This window comes from Taudactylus pleione, unplaced genomic scaffold, assembly GCF_031769625.1.
Source record: "Taudactylus pleione unplaced genomic scaffold, aTauple2 ptg000478l, whole genome shotgun sequence".
NCBI lineage: Eukaryota > Metazoa > Chordata > Amphibia > Anura > Myobatrachidae > Taudactylus > Taudactylus pleione.
Window position 1 is genome coordinate 20,208 of NW_028284880.1, and position 20,689 is coordinate 40,896.

General features: G+C 46.5%; 1 protein-coding gene across 1 annotated transcript in view; it reads left to right on the forward strand.

Moving 5' to 3' along the window:
• LOC148503011 (phosphatidylinositol-binding clathrin assembly protein-like) overlaps window positions 1-20,689 on the forward strand; it is a gene marked incomplete at its 5' end in the record, with an annotated part of 36,177 nt that overhangs the window by 11,291 nt on the left and 4,197 nt on the right. Inside the window, 6 exons of the mRNA XM_088449017.1 lie at window positions 9,383-9,514; window positions 9,597-9,627; window positions 10,070-10,169; window positions 11,952-11,975; window positions 14,314-14,373; window positions 15,836-15,940. Of these exons, the coding sequence (XP_088305143.1) occupies window positions 9,383-9,514; window positions 9,597-9,627; window positions 10,070-10,169; window positions 11,952-11,975; window positions 14,314-14,373; window positions 15,836-15,940 (452 nt within the window). The remainder of the gene's footprint in view (window positions 1-9,382; window positions 9,515-9,596; window positions 9,628-10,069; window positions 10,170-11,951; window positions 11,976-14,313; window positions 14,374-15,835; window positions 15,941-20,689) is intronic.

The window sequence follows — 20,689 nt, forward strand, 5'->3', positions numbered from 1 at the left end:
GGTTACTTTTTTACAGATGCTGGCAAAAATTGCGGACCATCTGTGGTCGCTCCCCCGATTGGATGGCCACAGCAGGTACTCCCTGCAAATCCGTTGCCTCCCCCATGGGTAGACTTACTTGCTACATCAGTGCAGAGTCTGGTGGCTACCTCTACAGCCTTTCAGAAAATGCTGCAAAAAGTGAGACCCTTACCTAGTAACCCTACTAAGCGTGCTGTTATCTTCCCAGTCCCCCCAGCTATCAGATTGTGATTTATCATTTGGGGAGGCAGAAGATGCAGACCTCTCACTCTAACTCCTCCTCGGGAGACGAGGAACCCCCCCCTCTACATTAAACATACCTGCACTTGTGTGAGCTGTAAAATCTATTCAAATAGAAGAGGAAGAACCCGCTCCTAAGGCAAAACAGCCACTCTTTAAACGACAGAAGGTAGTTTTACCAGAGTTTCCTCACTCTGATCAGCTATCTGATCATATGAGTGAGGCATGGAATATACCCAGTAACAGAATTTCAGCTGCCTAAACATTTAAGTTCCTTTCTTCTTCAGGGTCCATAGGGCTCCACAGGGAGACATTGGGGTGTAGGTGGGACTTGGAGAACCGGACACCAACAGCAAAGCGTTCAATCCCAGGATGCTCTGGTCCTTCCCCCTATTCCCCGCCCACAGCCTGAGAGCACTTCAGTTTCGTTGGTGTCTGGCAAGGAGCTGGACCACCATTATAACAGGGGGCTGCATTATGCAGCCTAAGCTTTTATTTTCATTTATTTAATTTTTATTTCTACCAGAAGGGTGAGCAGCACCAGGCTGTCAACCGGACGTCTGTGCAGCCACCCCATAACTCCTCCTCCGTGGCGCCGTGACTCCAAGCCTGTGCTAGGTACTCCTGGCGGGGCTCCGAGGGGGACTAGCTAGCAAGCTCCCCGGACTGCAGCCCGGAATCCAGAGGACAGAAAAGGCGGAACCCCGTTCATGGGGACCCGCATATAATAGTGCAGTCTTGCCTCCGGTCTCCGGAGATAGACCGTGGGTGCTGATGTGGACTCTGGGTAGGCAGCCCACCACTCCACTAGACCACCGGGGCAATGACATACTGGCGCAGAGGCATAATTAAGGCCAGGGGTCCTGGTGGTTAAAGTCAGCCAGAGGAAAAAGCGCTCTCCCTGCAGCCCCTCCCCCAGCTCAGGGTGCCGTTCCACTACAGTCCTGGTGTTCCCTGGGCTGCTCCTCCTTCACCTTCCGTCCCCTCAGAGAGACTCGGCAGCCATGTTAGGCAAGCAGGTCATGCAGCTCTAATTCCTACTCGTCACTGTGGTCTGTGTAGTTGATATTAGTGCCCATTCCAGAACATTTGATTTTCTTTCTGATTTTGTATGTGACTTGTGCTAGCGTTAACCTCATTTTCTATACTGTCAGTTATAACTATCCCTTTCTTCTACAGTACCCTGTCATACTAAGGTATAGCGGGTAATTGTACCTCACATTTGTGAGTGCTATCTCATACTTGACACCGCGTTGCACACTACATGGTGCCAGATCTAACGCGGTTGCATGCTCCCTGGTATAGGATGTAGCGCTTTTGCAACTAACTTGTGCCATATAAAGCACCGTCACTCCAGGGGAGCTACCAGCAGTGCAGTTGCACACTATGATCTACTACCATATATATATATATATATATATATATACACACATATACATACAGTCAGGTCCATAAATATTGGGACATTGACAGAATTTTCACATTTTGTCCTCTATTCACCACTACAATGGCTTTGAAATGAAACAAACAAGATGTGATTTAACTGCAGACTTTCAGATTTAATTTGAGGTTAATTACATCCAAATCAGGTGAACGGTGTAGGAATTACAACGGTTTCTATATGTCCGTCCCCACTTTTTAAGGGGCCAAAAGTAATGGGACAAACTAAACAATCCTAAATCTAACTTTCACTTTTTAATACTTTGTTGCAAATCCTTTGCAGACAATTACAGCCTGAAGTCTGGAACACATAGACATCACCAGACACTGGGTTTCATCCCTGGTGATGCTCTGCCAGGCCTCTACTGCAAATGTCTTCAGTTCCTGCTTGTTCTTGGGGCATTTTCCCTTCAATTTTGTCTTCATCAAGTGAAATGCATGCTCAATCGGATTCAGGTCAGGGGATTGACTTGGCCATTGCATAACATTCCACTTTTTAGCCTTACAAAACTCTTTGGTTGCTTTTCGCAGTATGCTTCGGGTCATTGTCCATCTGCACTGTGAAGCGCCGTCCAATGAGTTCTGAAGCATTTGACTGAATATGAGCATATAATATTGCCCGAAACACTTCAGAATTCATTCTGCTGCTTTTGTCAGCAGTCACATCATCAATAAATACAAGGGAACCAGTTCCATTGGCAGCCATACATGCCCACGCCATGACACTACCACCACCATGCTTCACTGATGAGGTGGTATGTTTTGGATCATGAGCAGTTCCTTTCCTTCTCTTCTCTTCCCATCACTCTGGTACAAGTTGATCTTTGTCTCATCTGTCCATAGGATGTTGTTCCAGAACTGTAATGGCTTTTTTAGATGTTGTTTGGCAAACTCTAATCTGGTCTTCCTGTTTTTGTGGCTCACCAATGGTTTGCATCTTGTGGTGAACCCTCTATATTCACTCTTGTGAAGTCTTCTCTTGATTGTTGACTTTGACACATATACATCTACCTCCTGGAGAGTGTTCTTGATTTGGCCAACTGTTGTGAAGGGGTTTTTCTTCACCAGGGAAATAATTCTTCTGCCATCCACCACAGTTGTTTTCCATGGTCTTCCGGGTCTTTTGGTGTTGCTGAGCTCTCTGGTGTGTTCTTTCTTTTTAAGAATGTTCCAAACTGTTGATTTGGCCACACCTAATGTTTTTGATATCTCTCTGATGGGTTTGTTTTGATTTTTCAGCCTAATGATGGCTTGCTTCACTGATAGTGACAGCTCTTTGGATCTCATATTGAGAGTTGACAGCAACTGATTCCAAATGCAAATGTCACACCTAGAATCAACTCCAGACCTTTTACCTGCTTAATTGATAATGAAATAACGAGGGAATAGCCCACAACTGTCCATGAAATAGCTTTTGAGTTGATAGTCCCATTACTTTTGGCCCCTTAAAAAGTGGGAGGCACATATAGAAACCGTTGTAGTTCCTACACCGTTCACCTGATTTGGATGTAATTACCCTCAAATTAAATCTGAAAGTCTGCAGTTAAAGCACATCTTGTTTGTTTCATTTCAAAACCATTGTGGTGGTGAATAGAGGCCAAAATCTGAAAATTCAGTCAATGTCCCAATATTTATGGACCTGACTGTATATAATATTTGTTGCACATTATCTTGTGCCATACATATAGCGGCGTTACATACTGCATGCTGTCATTTTTAACACTGTTGCATACTACATCGTGCCATATATAGCGCTGTTTCATATGATATTGGGTCATATATAGCGCATTTGCACACTACATTGTGCCATATTTCACATACTGCAACGTGTTTCCTGCACTGTACCATTACTATGGCTGGCAGAGGAAAGAATAATAAACAGCCTCAGGATCCTGCCCCTATTCTGTTGTCCTCTAAAGTCTGCTCAGCGGGTTTGACCCAAGGAGACTTTATTCAGGATGGGCTTTGCACTAAATGCTTCCCAGCCCCTGGTCCCTCAGCCCCTGGTCTTTCAGTCCCGGTGTCTCTCCCTCTGCCACAGCAGGGTACTCCCTGCAAATCCTTTGCTTCCCCCATGGGTAGATATACTATCTACTTCAGTACAGAGTTTGGCTACTACTTCTACAGCCTAGCAGCAACTGCTACACAAGGAAAAGCCTGTACCTACCAAACCCTCTAAACGGGCTCTGTATTCCTCCCAGTCCACTCATTTATCTGATTCTGACATATCATCTGGGAGAGGAGCCACCCTCTAAGCTAGATATACCTGCTCTGGTTAACGCTGTAAAATTCATTTTACAAATTGAGGAGGATGAACCCGTTCCTAAGAAAAATAATGCACTTTTTAAATGACAAAAGGTAATTTTACCAGATTTCCCTCAATCAGACCAGCTATCTGATCACATAAGTGAAGCATGGATCAATCATGCCTGGTAAAAGGTTTCAAATCCCAAAACGATTTAGTTCCTTTTACCCTATTCCAGCTATTGATTGCACTAAATGTGAAGTTCCCCCAGCGGTGAATTCTCATATAACTAGTTTGGTTAAAAATGCCACGTTACCCGTTCACATTGCTACCTCCTTGAAGGAGACTACAGATGGACGTATAGAAGCTTGTCATAAATCTATTTACTCTTACAGGCGATATTACTCGTCCTGCTAGGGCTTCGGCATGAGTGGCTAAAGCCATTTAGAGTTGGCAGAAGCCCTAGAAGAAACACTTCTCTCTAATGGCTTCACGGGAACAACTCTCCTATGTATCTCACATTAGGGATGCAGCCTCCTACTTATGTGAGGCAGCTATGGATACGATGATATCTGCCACTTCGGTAGTGGCCCCCCGTCGTATTGTTTGGCTCCATTCATGGAAAGCAGATTCAGATTCTGGCTCTGGAATCTCTTCCCTTTTTGGGGGGCATCCTATTTAGTCCAGAGCTAGATAAAATTGTGACTACCATGGTGGCTAACAAGACTGATTTCCTCTGCATATAATACAGAGCCTTGGACATCATCCTTTCGGTCCTTTCGCCATCCAGGAAAAGCCAAAGGTCAGTCTTTTCCATGGCACCAGACGTCAGCCAAGACCTCTAAGCCTACAGCCAAACAGGCCTTACTAGACATCCACCAGCCAAGTCTACGGACAAGCCTGCAGCCTGACTGGGCGGGCAGACTTCTTTAATTCGCCCAGGTTTGGCATTAGACCACGTCAAATGCTTGGGTAAGAGAAGCGGTCGCCCACGGATATGGCCTCTCCTTCCTAAGGCGACACCCCCTCCCAACAGTTCTTTTGCACAGGACCTCCATCGGACTCAACCAAAGGCCCTGCTGCTCCGCAAAAGCCATTCAGTCCTTACTGAATTCAGGAGTAATAATTCGGGTCCCCTCCTCACAACGGGGCAAGGGCTATTATTCGACCCTTTTCTTAGTTCAGAAGCCCGATGGGTCTCTTCGGCCTATCCTCAATCTCAGATCTCTGAACAAGTTCATCAGGGTGCCCAAGTTTCGTATGGAAACTCTCTGTTCTATTATCCTAGCTATGGAGCCTGGAGATTTTATGGTTTCCCTGGACATTCAGGACTGCTTACTTACATGTACGTGAGCCTCTCCCCGGAGGTTCTCCTGTCCCTGGCCTGGTGGCTACAGATGTCCCACTTGAACAAGGGATGCCCCTTTTGGATCCCAGACTGGGTACTCCTAACCACGGACGCAAGCCTCCGCGGGTGGGTCGCGGTGACCGGCCAGCCCTTCTTCCAGGGCCGCTGGACTCCAACCAAGGCAGTCTTACCAGTCGTCAACCTAGAACTCCAAGCCATCTATATAGCTCTCACTCTGGCTCAGGATATCCTTCAGAGCAGGCCAGTACAAGTACAATCCAACAACACCACAGCAGTGGCCTACCGCAATCACCAAGGAGGCACTCGAAGTTGGGCAGCAATGGCAGAAGTGTCCCGCATTCTCACATGGACCGAATGCCATCTCCCAGCCATCTCCGCAGTATTCATCCCAGGAATTCTCGATTAGGAAGCATGGACGTGCATGCAGGAGTGTGGTCTCTACATCCAGAAGTCTTTCAGCTTCTGGTGGACAACTTGGATCTACCAGATGTAGATCTCATGGCCTCAAGAAACAACCACAAGCTTCCAGTGTATGGGGCCAGGACAAGGGACCCCAACACGGCCTTTGTGGACGCATTATTTGTGAGGTGGACCTTCTATTTGGCGTATCTCTTACGTCCAATATCCCTTCATCCTCGGATGTTCAAACAGGAAGGGGGCACAGTCCTGTTGGTAGCTCCGGCTTGGCCCAGACGTCATTGGTACTCCGACCTTCAAAGTCTCTCCATAGACGTTCCTCTTCAACTTCCTCTACGACCAGACCTGTTGCCTCGGGTCCCTGTCTAGATCCAGACCTGGCCCGCCTGTCTTTAACGGCTTGGCTCTCTTTAACGGCTTGGCTCGTGAGACATCCCTTCTAAGGTCTAAGAGATTTTCTAGCTCTGTGGTGCAGACCATGATCAGAGCTCGTAAACCGACCTCTGCCAGGATTTATTACCGGGTATGGCATAAATGTTTTCAGTGGTGTACCCCTAGAAACTATGACCCTCAAGTTTTTAAGGTTTCTAGAATACTTGCCTTTCTTCAGGCTGGATTGGATCTTGGCCTAGCATCTCTGAAAGTGCACAAATCTGCTATGTCCATCTGATTCCAGTGCAAAATTGCTCCTCTACCGGATGTTCACACCTTCCTACAGGGTGTTATACGTATACAACCTCCCTTTGTCCCTCCGGTTTCTCCGTGGACTCCGTTTATTCTGGCTATGGCGTCTGCCCGTAGGGTATCGGATTTAGGGGCGCTTTCATGTCCCTCCCCCTTTTAAATCTTTCATCAGGACAGGGCTGTTCTTAGAATGCGTCTGGGCTTCCCTCTCAAAGTGGTTTCTCGTTCCAACATTAATGAGGAAACCGTGGTTCCGGCCTTTCAATCACCATACCTCTCGGCAGGTCAGGCCTCCTTGGATGTGGTCCGTGCTCTGAAGATCTATGTGAACTGTACTAGTTCCGTCAATAAATCAGACTCCATCTTCATCTTATATGGATTCTATAAGAAGGGATGGCCAGCTAATAAACAGACTCTGGCCATATGGATTCACATGACTATCTCACAGGCTTAAAGCCAGACTGGCCTTCCTGTGCCAGCTACAGTAACTGCTCATTCTACTCGCTCTGTGGGTCCCTCGTGGGCAGCCCGGTGTGGCGCCTCTGCTGAACAACTATACAACACGGCTACGTGGTCTTCTGTCAACACCTTTCTAAGGTTTTATGCCTTTGATACATTTGCCTCTCAGGATGCTTCCTTAGGGCACAGGGAACTCCTCTCAGCTCAGAAGCGTCCCCGCCCTTAAACAACTGCTTTATGACATCCCCATTGTCTCCCCTGTGTAGCCCTATGGACACCGAAGAAAGTTAACAAAGGTAAGTTTTACCATAACTCTCCTTTTCTTCTTCAAAGTCCATAGGGTCCACAGGGCACCCACCCTGACACACCTGGCTTCTATGGTTTCTTCTCTTGGTCACTTGTATCCTTCTCTGTGTGAGAGTGCGATTCTTCAGTGTACCAGTCTTCCTTCTCTCCTCTACTGCTCCTGCCTTGGGCTTGTTAACAAAACTGAGTTGCCCCCAGGATCTGGGGTATAGGGGGAAGGATCGTAGCATCCTGCGATTGAAAAGCTTTGCTGTTGGTGTCCGGTCCTCCCAAGTCCCACCTACACCCCATTGTCTCCCCTGTGGACCCTATGGACTTCTAAGAAAGAGTTAACAAAGGTAAGTTTTACCATAACTCTCCTTATCGTTGTCACTGAGGACTGTACTGTAATAATGACCTCTCTGTCACTGAGGGCTGTGCTGTAATACTTATCTCTGTCACGGAGGGCTGTGCTGTAATAATGACCCCTCTGTCGCGGATGGCTGTGCTGTAATAATGACCCCTCTGTCACGGAAAGCTGTACTGTAATAATCACACCTCTGTCACGGAGGGCTGTGCTGTAATAATTATCTCTGTCACGGAGGGCTGTGCTGTAATAATGACCCCTCTGTCACGGAGGGCTGTGCTGTAATAATGACCCCTCTGTCACGGAGGACTGTACTGTAATATTGACCCCTCTGTCACTGAGGGTTGTACTGTAATAATGACACCTCTGTCACGGAGGGCTGTGCTGTAATAATTATCTCTGTCACGGAGGGCTGTGCTGTAATAATGACCCCTCTGTCACTGAGGGCTGTGCTGTAATAATGACCCCTCTGTCACGGAGGGCTGTGCTGTAATAATGACCCCTCTGTCACTGAGGGCTGTACTGTAATAATGACCTCTCTGTCACTGAGGACTGTGCTGTAATATTGACCCCTCTGTCACGGAGGGCTGTGCTGTAATAATTATCTCTCTCACTGAGGACTGTACTGTAATATTGACCCCTCTGTCACTGAGGGCTGTACTGTAATAATGACCCCTCTGTCACGGAGGGCTGTGCTGTAATAATGACCCCTCTGTCACGGAGGGCTGTGCTGTAATAATGACCCCTCTGTCACTGAGGACTGTACTGTAATATTGACCCCTCTGTCACTGAGGGTTGTACTGTAATAATGACCTCTCTGTCACTGAGGACTGTGCTGTAATATTGACCCCTCTGTCACGGAGGGCTGTGCTGTAATAATTATCTCTCTCACTGAGGGCTGTACTGTAATAATGACCCCTCTGTCACGGAGGGCTGTGCTGTAATAATGACCCCTCTGTCACGGAGGGCTGTGCTGTAATAATGACCCCTCTGTCACTGAGGACTGTACTGTAATATTGACCCCTCTGTCACTGAGGGTTGTACTGTAATAATGACACCTCTGTCACTGAGGGCTGTACTGTAATAATGACCGATCTGTCACGGAGGGCTGTACTGTAAAAATGATCTGTCATGGAGGGCTGTACTGTAATAATGAGCACTCTGTCACGGAGGGCTGTACAGTAACTGTTGCCTCGGTCACTAATTGCTGTTTAGTAACTGTTAATGTCTCTGTCGCTGAGATCTATATTGTGATAGTAGTTCTATATTCCATGAGTCTACGGCTTACAGTACATTCTGCCTGGGTAATCTCATGAGCTCATTGTCACAGGATCTCCTGTCAACTCCACCAGCTTATCTCAATGGTTCCTACTGCTTTATAGCAGGACGCACAAGACAGAGGGAGAGGGACCTTTTTATAGCTGATTTGCTGATGAATGTGTTCCTAACTGGACCGCGCGGTTCGATGGGTAATCAGTCCGTGAAGTGCTAATAACAGGTGGTTGGAATGAGTGGAACTAGTTTGGCTTCAGAGGGCACCTTACCGACCTTCTCAATGACTTATTGTTGTGTGTGTTATATCTGCAGCCTTAATGGTCATTAAAATCACATTCTATTCATTCCCTGAGTACTTTAAGGAGAGTATGTTATAAATGTTCTTTTGGCCTTTACAGCCGCCATTGATTTCCTCTCCGCCATAGGCTGTGTTGGTAATACACAACGTATGGGACATGGTATATTCAGATTGTGACTTCTGAAGTAGTTGTGTTGTTGAGCATGTATTAGAGCTGATGCCCTGTTACAGTATGCAGATTTTATAATTGGTTATGAAGTCAGATTCTTGTTTTCTTATAAGGTTTTGAAGACATGGGCGGACTCCTCAAGCCGACTGTAGCGTCTCACAATCAGAGTCTTCTTTCATCCAACCACCCACCGAACAAGCTGGTGTCTGACGACCTGGACTCCTCTCTGGCCAACCTTGTGGGCAGTGAGTATAACCAGAGACCCGTACCATTGTCTCCTCCCCAGGTGTGCCACGCGGTACTCATTCATCTCTCCATTTCTCCTAGATCTGGGCATTGGCAATGGCACAGCAAAGAAGTGAGTGTTCTCGGTTCCCTAATGCACACCCCCCAGTGCTGGACCCCCGTATTGCCTGTGGAGTATTCCTTTCCCCCCATATGTCCTATCACGTGTGGAATTGTTGAGAATATTATTTAAGTCAAATCTCGTTCCGTGTGATCATTGTAAATTGGTTTAATTTAAGGGGTCAATTCAATTAGCCGCAGTGTGGGTTAATTGGCGCGGAAACGCTGGCAATAGCACCTCTTCTTCTCGCCCCCCCCTCGCAGCACGATCTTGCCCCATACTTGCTAATTTTTGTACACAGCCCCGTGGGGCCGCGAACAATAACCAGCCAGTCCTGAGATACTGTAAGTGCGGCGTATAACTGCACCTGCTCTAAAGCGAGATTCTAAAAAAAGAAATGTGATTTTTGTTTTTGGATTATTAATACTTTAACAGTCGGTAACGTTTATTTTAGTGACGTTCATTGGAGTCAGCCCGGGGAGAAGAAACTAACAGGAGGGACCAATTGGCAGCCGAAAACGGCGCCCACCACAACCTGGAACCCGGCCACTCTGGTAAGAAGCAATTTATGTGTAGTGAGCAGGATTATTATTTTTAGCGTTAAGTTAATTTTATTTGGGATAAAGCGTTTGGATTATAGGTTTGATACAAGCGGATATGCAAGACCGCTAGTACAGGATTTCAGACTTTTGGCTGGGGTGCAATTGTGGCCTCAGACCCATTCACCTCCCTCTCGCCAGCACTCATGCAGTATGGACTGCTGGGGGGGGGGGGGAGAGTCCCGCGTGACGCGGGTCACCTGCAGGCATTGCATTGGCAGAGGTTTCACTGGCAGCTGGGGTAAAGGTATTTGGGAGTGCCAGTCCTCAGGAGGAAGCGGAGGTGATTGGGACTCTCACTGACGTGGTGCCTGCCGGGTGAGGTGGAGGAAGAGAGATGAGAACCTCCATATCTGCTCCCCCCACCCTCCCCAGAAAGGTACTGCCTGAGATGTTACCACCTCATGGGACAGGACAGGCTTGCTGTCTGGCTATGTTAAGATGCCCATCATCGTCGAAGGGCTGAGGGGCAGAGTGTTTCATGCCAGGTGGTGACCAAACGCACGTCAGTCATCAGTAGTCAGTACCCGTTCCTGATCCTTACTGGATAGGGATGATGGGGGTGCTCTCAGATATTGGAATGAGTCTGGCTAAACAGCAATAATTGCCTGTCAACATTTCAAAGTATGATGACTTTACATTTTGAGGTAGAGCTGCTACTTTTACTAACTTAATGCTGGACCCAGATTCTTTGCTGAATTCAACTCCCAATTATTTGATGGATTTTTTTTTTTCTGTTACGGGGCGGACTATTCTCATTGAGAGCTATGGTGGATCCACAAATGCCCCAGAACTTGTTACAAGATGCCCAATATAGTTATACTGTATTTACAGAAATAATAATAATCTGTGTGTGCTGGTAATCTACAGATGTGTCCTTTTACACTGTGGCTTCAATCACATCAAATAGCCCCTCTGTACGTACCAGTTCCCGGGCGACTCAGCTGCGCAGAATGTTTTTCTCGCTCAAAAAATGTTCGTCTTAGCGTTAATTAAAACCTGGAGAGGCAGAACCGCATTGCTAGATTACACTGTGTGCCACCGAGTCCCAAGTTGTGCAGAAAAGGGTTCTGGTACGAGCGGACGCAGCTTTTCCTCACTTCGTCCCGCCGCGTTTTCATCTGCGTCTTTGTACATGTGTGAAACCAGTGTGGTTAATGTCGCAGCCTGCAGTCTTTAGTATACTACCAGCGGCATTTTGCAGATTCTGCGATGCATATATGATGCAAAATAAAAAAGAATACCGTTCACTACTCGTCTCAGAGCTTTTGTCGCGCCGGGCATCTCGTGCCTTAGGGCGTATAGACACGCGGTGTATGAAGACACGTCTATAGATGATTGATGACGTTAGAACTTTGTGCATGATAACCCTAGGAGCACCAGTCATCCCAATTGGCTGCTGGGGCTGTGTGACGGTTTACAGGCTGCAGTTGAGTCTCGTTGGGTCCATTCTCTCTTTGGCACCGTCGATGTAAGCAGTCACAGTCTTAGTAGCCCAACCTCTAGAACCAGTTTTTTTTTTTTTTCCCCAGTTATTGCCAGTCTCCCATCCCCATGCTGGCATGCGCCTAAAGCACTGATAAGAAAAAGGGGTCACGTTCTTTTCATTCGGTCGCCCCGTTCTTATTGCTGGGAGCGTGTCTGTGAGATGTAAATGTGTCTATTGCTGTAAGTTTGTGTTCTAATCTTGTGTTATTGCATTGCACAACTGTTCGTCCCGATGAACCAATAAAACAGAATGGCATGCAATTCCCACCATACGTAAGTTCAAATAAGACTAAAGCCTTTCTTTTTGTTACTACCGAGCATGCGTTTAACCTCTGCTGCAGTGTGAGCCAGCGCGCTCCTGGCACTAATCCCCTGATTGATTGAACTCTCCCCGCTGCGCCCTGTGTGCCCTGCATTTCCTTCCTTCACTAATAGCATGACGCGCTGGCGCCTGATTTCTCTCGCTTCTCCGAGCTTTGGGTGTAACGCTGACTACTGAGAGTGGTGGTGTGACTTTTGGGAGTCCTTTGCCTCGGTGTGTCGGAGAAGGTTCTCTCGGCTGCAATCAGAATTTGTTTCTGCATGACCACCTACTGTTACACACATTCTATTCTCATTGGAAAGTTTTATCTTTATCGGTGGGTTTGACAAGCGGCAGGTTATTATTTAGTATCATTTTGGCGTCCTGCATGCCCGTGGGCGTACTTTTGAAGTGGGTGGGGATAGAACAACCTGTGGCCAATCAGGGCATTGGAATATCACAGCAGGTGATGTTTATCCCACAGGTGCAGGAAAAGGAGGCTTCGCTCGGGGCTTATTTTCTAAACTGTAGTAGAAAAATGATAGAAGCTAATTGGAGAGAGAATTTAAGAATTGTCCCCTTAGGCAGTGATTCCGTCCACTTGTTTGATTGAGGACATGGCTGCATGTGTCGCAAATAGCGCTTTGATGTGAGGATGGGAGAACGGAGGTGGCAGGAAGCCACAGACCGAGAGTTATATAGTGGAAGGAGCAGGATCCCCAGCAGCACAGAGTATATCAGGAGATGAGGGATGTGTTAGTAAGGACAGGGCTGTATGTGACAGGGGCAGTGACATGATGTGAGGAGGGGAATGGAGGCAGCAGGAGGCCACAGACTGTGCTGCTGGAGGACCCTGCTCCTTCCACTATATAAAGCTCAGAGTATTATTGTTTTAGATCCTTGTCAAACTGACGCAGGAGAAATGATGGATACAGCAGCGCCTCAAGGTGGTCAGTTTCTTAGAACAGAGTATACGGAGTTACCTCAGATGTGAAAAGATGTTAAAGTAGTTTCAGAATACGCATGTCTACAGTATATTGTTTTATGTATATGATGGAGCCTTTTTCACGTTACACCAGGGATTGTTAACTTGCTGCTTGCCAGCTGTAGGGGAGCTACAAGTCCCAGCATGTTGCACATTGTCCCTGATGTTTTCGTGTCCAGTTGCGGCAGATGATTTAGGGGTCTATTTACTAAGCAGTGTTAGAAGTGAAAAGTGATAAGGTGCCAGCCAATCAGCTCCTAACTGCCATCTCACAGGCTGTGTTTGAAAAATGACAGTTGGGAGCTGATTGGCTGGCACCTTATCACTTTTCACTCTGTCTCCTAATACTGTTTAGTAAATAGACCCCTTAATGTGACAGCTGTCTTTTCCCCACCGTGACGGGTGATCTGCACCTACGACTCAGATTCCCCCACCTCCTGCACACGTCATGTCGTCTGTCTGCAGAATCTCTCCTGATCACCATTATTTTGTCAAATACAGCTACCCTTATTGTAGTTAAGTATTAACTAATCTCATGAGTTGGAGTTCTGATGGGAATCGGTATGTAATGCCGGCTGTCGGGTTGCCTCCTGTCAGAATACAGACAGCGGCATCCCGATGGTTTGTATCCCGACAGGGGTCGTGTAAGTATACTTACCCCCCCCCCCCAGAACCATAACCCTCCCTTTTTGTAGCCTAGCCCTTCCCGTTAGTGCCTAAACTGAAGTCTCCCCCCTTCGTGCCTAAATCCTAACTCCCCAGGCAATAGGAATTAATGCTAATTTAGATTTGTATCCCCTTTTTTAAATCTATCGGTCAAAGTTGCTGTCGATCGGTGGCATCGGTTTGATGGCTGCAGCGGTGCCATACACTGAGTGACCTATCGCATCTGTACAATGCCGCCAACCTGACCTCCTCCAGCAATACACGTTTTCACACACACGCCAGCAGGGACAAGTGGCTTGTGGGAAGTGCCAGCTTACCGCTCGTCCTGTAAACCTCTAATGCAGCTTTTTCTGCCTGCCACCGATGGCTGATTGAGCCCCATGCTTTTTGGACCGACTTAAAACTACACGTTATTCCTGCCACTCAGATCAAAGATGACCGCTTTATAATTTACTAGCCGACTCTGCTCACGCCGGTCACTGGATAGCAGCCTCTCCGGGGCTATCCATGGAAATCATTGCTTTGTTGCTTTGAATCACAGCCACACTTGCCAGACTGCATGGCCACAGTAAGCCGATGTAGCGTAAAGCCATACAGCATGTTTATACACTAGTGTGGTCCCCACTGTCTTACAATCTGTCCTGTGTTCATTGTAACAGACTCCACCGATAATGGCATATCCAGCTACAACGCCCACAGGGATCTCTGCGTTCGGAATGGTAAGTAGAGTTTAGTATGTTACACCCAATTGTATGGGTACTATATGGTGTCACCTGGTCATATACCTGTCACTCTGCAGGCAAAGCTGGTGGGGGTGAGTTGGCCCAAACACACTATTAAAGAGAAATACATTATTTGCTTACTATGGTTCTTCTGAAAATTCATACAAACTGCAGATGCACTGACATTACCTTAGATTTAGAGGAACCCAAACCATAATGACAATTGGCCACTTTAATACATTGATTCCTGGGGTACATTGATTCTTCGTGTACTGGATGGGGTTATTGTTTTACATTAGCTGTGCCCCTGAGCTTTTTCTGTTTGTCAGCTGCAGTAACCTGCACTGAACGTAGTCATGTATGAATAGAGAGTGTGTATATTAATGTACGTTGCTGTATGTGCTTGTGGTACAGATTTGGAGCATAAAAACCAATAATATACAATAATACTTTGTGCAGTATTTCAGCACAAATAATGACTAATAATGACTTTTATGTGATTTGTGCTTATTTATTTATTACCAGTTTATATAGCGCAAACATATTCCGCAGCGCTTTACATAGAATATCTTACCATTCACATCAGTCCCTGCCCAGTGGAGCTTACAATCTATAATCCCTACCACATGCTCACACACATACACACTAGGGTTAATTTGTGTTGGGAGCCAATTAACCTACCAGTATATTTGGAGTGTGGGAGGAACTGGAGTACTCGGAGGAAACCCACGCAAGCACAGGGAGAATATACAAACTCCACACAGTTAGGGCCGTGGTGGGATCGAACCCATGACCTCAGTGCTGTGAGGCAGTAATGCTAACCATTACACCCTGTGCTGCCCTTATGCCCTGTGCTTATGAGGGTTAGTTGTCACAATTACTGTGGATTGATGTTTTTAGGGTTTCATGTAGAACCTATTTTAAATAATGCTCCCTAGCCAAGGCCGAGTATCTGCCACAGGCCTCCTCCCATCCAAAAACCAGTGTTGGAGAACCTCCTGCTCACTCCCGCTCACCCTTCACTGCCATTATAAATTGCCACGCAGCATTCCATTGCTGGAGCCCCAGAAGGAAAGGCCGCATGCAGCCACACCTATTGCTCCGGCTGTGGAGAAATTGCGTAAATATATATATATTTTTTGTAAAATATGGTCACATTCCAAAAGGAATCTCCATTCTCCGCATTATTATTTTAATACGTGGGATCTTCCATATTACTTCTTTATGACCTGACGTGTCTCAGTGCCTCTAGTGGCCAACATTATGTCTGTCTCTGGTGTTTAAAAAATTAAAGGGACCAACTGCAATAAGCTTATGTGCGCCTACATTAGGTAGTGCCTTGGTGTGAGGTAAATATGCTTATACACATTATTAGGGAGGGGTCTGTGTGTTACATATGGATATTTGTGGTCTAAAAGTCTTCTCTTTTACTTTTTGTATTATCTGTACATGCCTGTAGCCTCCTCAGATGGGACCTGTACCGGTAATACCACAGCAAGCATTAATCTATAACCAGCCTGTTATGAGACCACCTAATCCTTTCGGCCCTGTATCAGGAGCACAGGTAAGTGTTACAGCAGCGGGCCTTCCATTAGGATGACCTGTGTGGGTCCCTATGAAGTGTTTAATATCCGCAGAATAGGATATATTGGGGGAGGGGGGCAGGAGGACTGCAGGCATGACCAGTATTGTAGAACAAGAGTGTGTATCCTGGAACGAGAATCACCCACCAGCTTTGAGTACAGTATGTTGGTCTGTGAACACGTGTGGGCACAGGAGCGGTGACATCTGTGAGCCTGGTGTAATTCAGTGACTATTGATCTGTGTTCTGACACGGATCAATGCTTTTCAGTGCACACAATACTCCCCTGAGTGATGGGATCTCTGAGCCTGATAAGGAAACTGAATACATGGCTGTCCAGCAGGTATGTGCACTTGTCACCTATACACAGTGGCAGCATCCACTTCTCCAGGAACCAGTGCCCCATGAATATTGCGCCTGGCGTGCCCCAATGATGCCCCTGGCTTGCAGTGAATTCATTGCCCATATTATCATGCGTGTTGGTTCTCTTCATTGCCTGGCTGTGACCGGTGCACGGTAACTATCATTTTAAATGTACAAACAAATATTGGAACTTTTTTATCGTTTTTTTTTATTTTTTGTATTAATTTAGGCCTTAGGATGACTGGTAGCTGCTTGAGAAGCCTTCCTGAAATTTGTAGTTCCCCAACTGAGCTTTAGAAGGCCGTCCAGTGGGGCATACAGCCAGCAGTGATGTGAATGTCTTCACATATTATTAGGTTAAGCCAGTGGCTCCCAAACTGTCCTCAAGGCACCCTGACAGTCCAGCTTTTCAGAATATCCACACTTAAGCATAGGGGGCTTTATTTGTACCTCCGTCAGTTGGTTATACCATCTATCCACAAGCATGGATATCCTTAAAGCCTGGACTGCTAGTGGGTGTCTTGAGGACCGAGTGAATCCCTGCGTTAAGCGGTGTTTTATCTGTGCTGTTACTAAGAGCACTCCCTATACCATTCCCTTCCTGCTCATTCTCACTCCCGTACATAGAGAATGTGATTTGTACCAGCTCACCGCATCACATACATTATCATCCTGTGCTGTTGTAGTGCGGTGATGGGGAGGGGGGGGTGTCCTGCGTCTGTCAGCTGCTGCTGTGAATGGAGTCAGCACCCTGGGAGCTCTGACACTGGATCTACTGTGTATTTAGCTTGATGCTTCTCTCTATACAAATCCCTCGTTCAGACATTTATTGTATATCCCAGTTGTTGCTGGCTTCTCGCCCATCGTCCAATGCAGCCAAGACAGGGAGCAGTCTAATCGTGTGCCAGTGGCTTTCATGTGCTCTCTGCTTTGTGCACCCTCATCAATGAACAAACCTCTTCATTTCCAGCCCTGAACTCCAGCCTCTATAGTAAGGCTGCATAAGGGAGGATGTGTTACCTTCCTTTGTATTTCTCTGTAGCTATACAGGGGCTTCAGAGTAATGGCGAGGTTTCATTTACATCAGGCACAGACAGTATGTACTTACACAAATAGTGTGATTTTATATACCACTGTAACTGTGCGTATACCATTAACGGGTCTGTAAACTGTGTTAGGTGTTGCTAATTCCTTTTTTTCCTTGTGTGTGCTGTCTGTTTGTCCGGTGGTGTACTGCTGTGTATGATAGTATAGGGACTCACATTAGCGCTGTCGGTCTGTCCCTGTACGCTGTCCCAGTCTCCTATCTGCTACACTTCTTGGTCCCTGGGGCTCTCAAAACATGAATGTCGCAGGTGCTGGAGAGGCAGAAATAGCTGTCAGAGCGCTGGTGGCTTAGTCTTTACTGGTCTCGGATATATCTTCTATTTTTCTCTGATTTCTTTTTTTAAGCAGTGGCACTGTATATAATTTACTTCACTATTGTAGCTTGCTTTTAAATAATTGGAGTATCTGTGTTTGGTTCTTTGGCAATAAAACTATTAATGACTAATGTCCACTTTTTAGTGCACCACCGAAACTACAGCCTTTTTTTTTTTAAACTTTTTTTTCTCGCCTTTGCCGCCATCCGGTTGTCAGCGCCTTTCAGCAGAGGTTGGGCGGAGATGACTGATTCCTCCAACTTTTTGTGATTTTTTTATTTTTTTTTACTTATTTTTTTGCAGCACCCTTGTATTGAGGATAGGTGCACACTTTAATCAAGCTGATTGACAAAGGATTGCATGTGCTCATACAATAGACAAGTGGACATAGTTCTGGCAGCCATTTGTGTGAGATCCCTTATTCATGAGTATGCAGTGTGTCCCTCCCCCTACCAATGACCTCACTGTTGCACTGTGCACCCTGCTGTATATTGGTTTATTCTGCAGAAAGGCTGATTGGGGGACTTTAGAGACACTGATCGCATCAACGCAGCACGTTACTGAGAGTTAGCGAAATGGAGAGTAGGAATGCTGTATGTGGGCGGGATGGAAGAATAGTGTTACTGAGAGTTAGTGGAATGGAGTGAGGCGGGATGGAAGAATAGTGTTACTGAGAGTTAGTGGAATGGAGTGAGTAGGAATGCTGTATGTGGGCGGGATGGAAGAATAGTGTTACGGAGAGTTAGTGGAATAGAGTGAGTAGGAATGCTGTATGTGGGCGGGATGGAAGAATAGTGTTATTGAGAGTTAGTGGAATGGAGTGAGTAGGAATGTTGTATGTGGGCGGGATGGAAGAATAGTGTTATTGAGAGTTAGTGGAATGGAGTGAGTAGGAATGCTGTATGTGGGTGGGATGGAAGAATAGTGTTACTGAGAGTTAGTGGAATGGAGTGAGTAGGAATGCTGTATGTGGGCGGGATGGAAGAATAGTGTTTCGGAGAGTTAGTGGAATGGAGTGAGAAGGAATGCTGTATGTAGGCGGGATGGAAGAATAGTGTTACTGAGAGTTAGTGGAATGGAGTGAGTAGGAATGCTGTATGTGGGTGGGATGGAAGAATAGTGTTACTGAGAGTTAGTGGAATGGAGTGAGTGGGAATGCTGTATGTGGGCGGGATGGAAGAATAGTGTTAAGGAGAGTTAGTGGAATGGAGTGAGTAGGAATGCTGTATGTGGGCGGGATGGAAGAATAGTGTTACGGAGAGTTAGTGGAATGGAGTGAGTAGGAATCCTGTATGTGGGTGGAATGGAAGAATAGTGTTACGGAGAGTTAGTGGAATGGAGTGAGCAGGAATGCTGTATGTGGGCGGGATGGAAGTAGTGTTACTGAGAGTTAGTGGAATGGAGTGAGTAGGAATGCTGTATGTGGGTGGGATGGAAGAATAGTGTTGCGGAGAGTTAGTGGAATGGAGTGAGTAGGAATCCTGTATGTGGGTGGAATGGAAGAATAGTGTTACGGAGAGTTAGTGGAATGGAGTGAGCAGGAATGCTGTATGTGGGCGGGATGGAAGTAGTGTTACTGAGAGTTAGTGGAATGGAGTGAGTAGGAATGCTGTATGTAGGCGGGATGGAAGAATAGTGTTACTGAGAGTTAGTGGAATGGAGTGAGTAGGAATGCTGTATGTGGGTGGAATGGAAGAATAGTGGTACTGAGAGTTAGCGGAATGGAGTGAGTAGGAATGCTGTATGTGGGTGGAATGGAAGAATAGTGTTACTGAGAGTTAGCGGAATGGAGTGAGTAGGAATGCTGTATGTGGGCGGGATGGAAGAATAGTGGTACGGAGAGTTAGTGGAATGGAGTGAGTAGGAATGCTGTATGTGAGTGGGATGGAAGAATAGTGTTACGGAGAGTTAGTGGAATGGAGTGAGTAGGAATGCTGTATGTGAGTGGGCTGGAAGAATAGTGTTACTGAGAGTTAGTGGAATGGAGTGAGTGGGAATGCTGTATGTGGGCGGGATGGAAGAATAGTGTTACTGAGAGTTAGTGGAATGGAGTGAGTAGGAATGCTGTATGTGGGCGGGATGGAAGAATAGTGTTACTGAGAGTTAGCGGAATGGAGTGAGTAGGAATGCTGTATGTGGGCGGGACGGTAGAATAGTGTTACGGAGAGTTAGTGGAATGGAGTGAGTAGGAATACTCTATGTGGGCGGGATGGAAGAGTAGTGTTACTGAGAGTTAGCGGAATGGAGTGAGTAGGAATGCTGTATGTGGGCGGGATGGAAGAATAGTGTTATTGAGAGTTAGTGGAATGGAGTGAGGTGGGATGGAAGAATAGTGTTACTGAGAGTTAGTGGAATGGAGTGAGTAGGAATGCTGTATGTGGGCGGGATGGAAGAATAGTGTTACGGAGAGTTAGTGGAATGGAGTGAGTAGGAATGCTGTATGTGGGCGGGATGGAAGAATAGTGTTACAGAGAGTTAGTGGAATGGAGTGAGTAGGAATGCTGTATGTGGGCGGGATGGAAGAATAGTGTTACTGAGAGTTAGTAGAATGGAGTGAGTAGGAATGCTGTATGTGGGTGGGATGGAAGAATAGTGTTACGGAGAGTTAGTGGAATGGAGTGAGTAGGAATGCTGTATGTGGGTGGGATGGAAGAATAGTGTTACTGAGAGTTAGTGGAATGGAGTGAGTAGGAATGCTGTATGTGGGTGGGATGGAAGAATAGTGTTACTGAGAGTTAGTGGAATAGAGTGAGTAGGAATGCTGTATGTGGGCGGGATGGAAGAATAGTGTTACTGAGAGTTAGTGGAATAGAGTGAGTAGGAATGCTGTATGTGGGCGGGATGGAAGAATAGTGTTACGGAGAGTTAGTGGAATGGAGTGAGTAGGAATACTGTATGTGGGTGGGATGGAAGAACAGTGTTACTGAGAGTTAGTGGAATGGAGTGA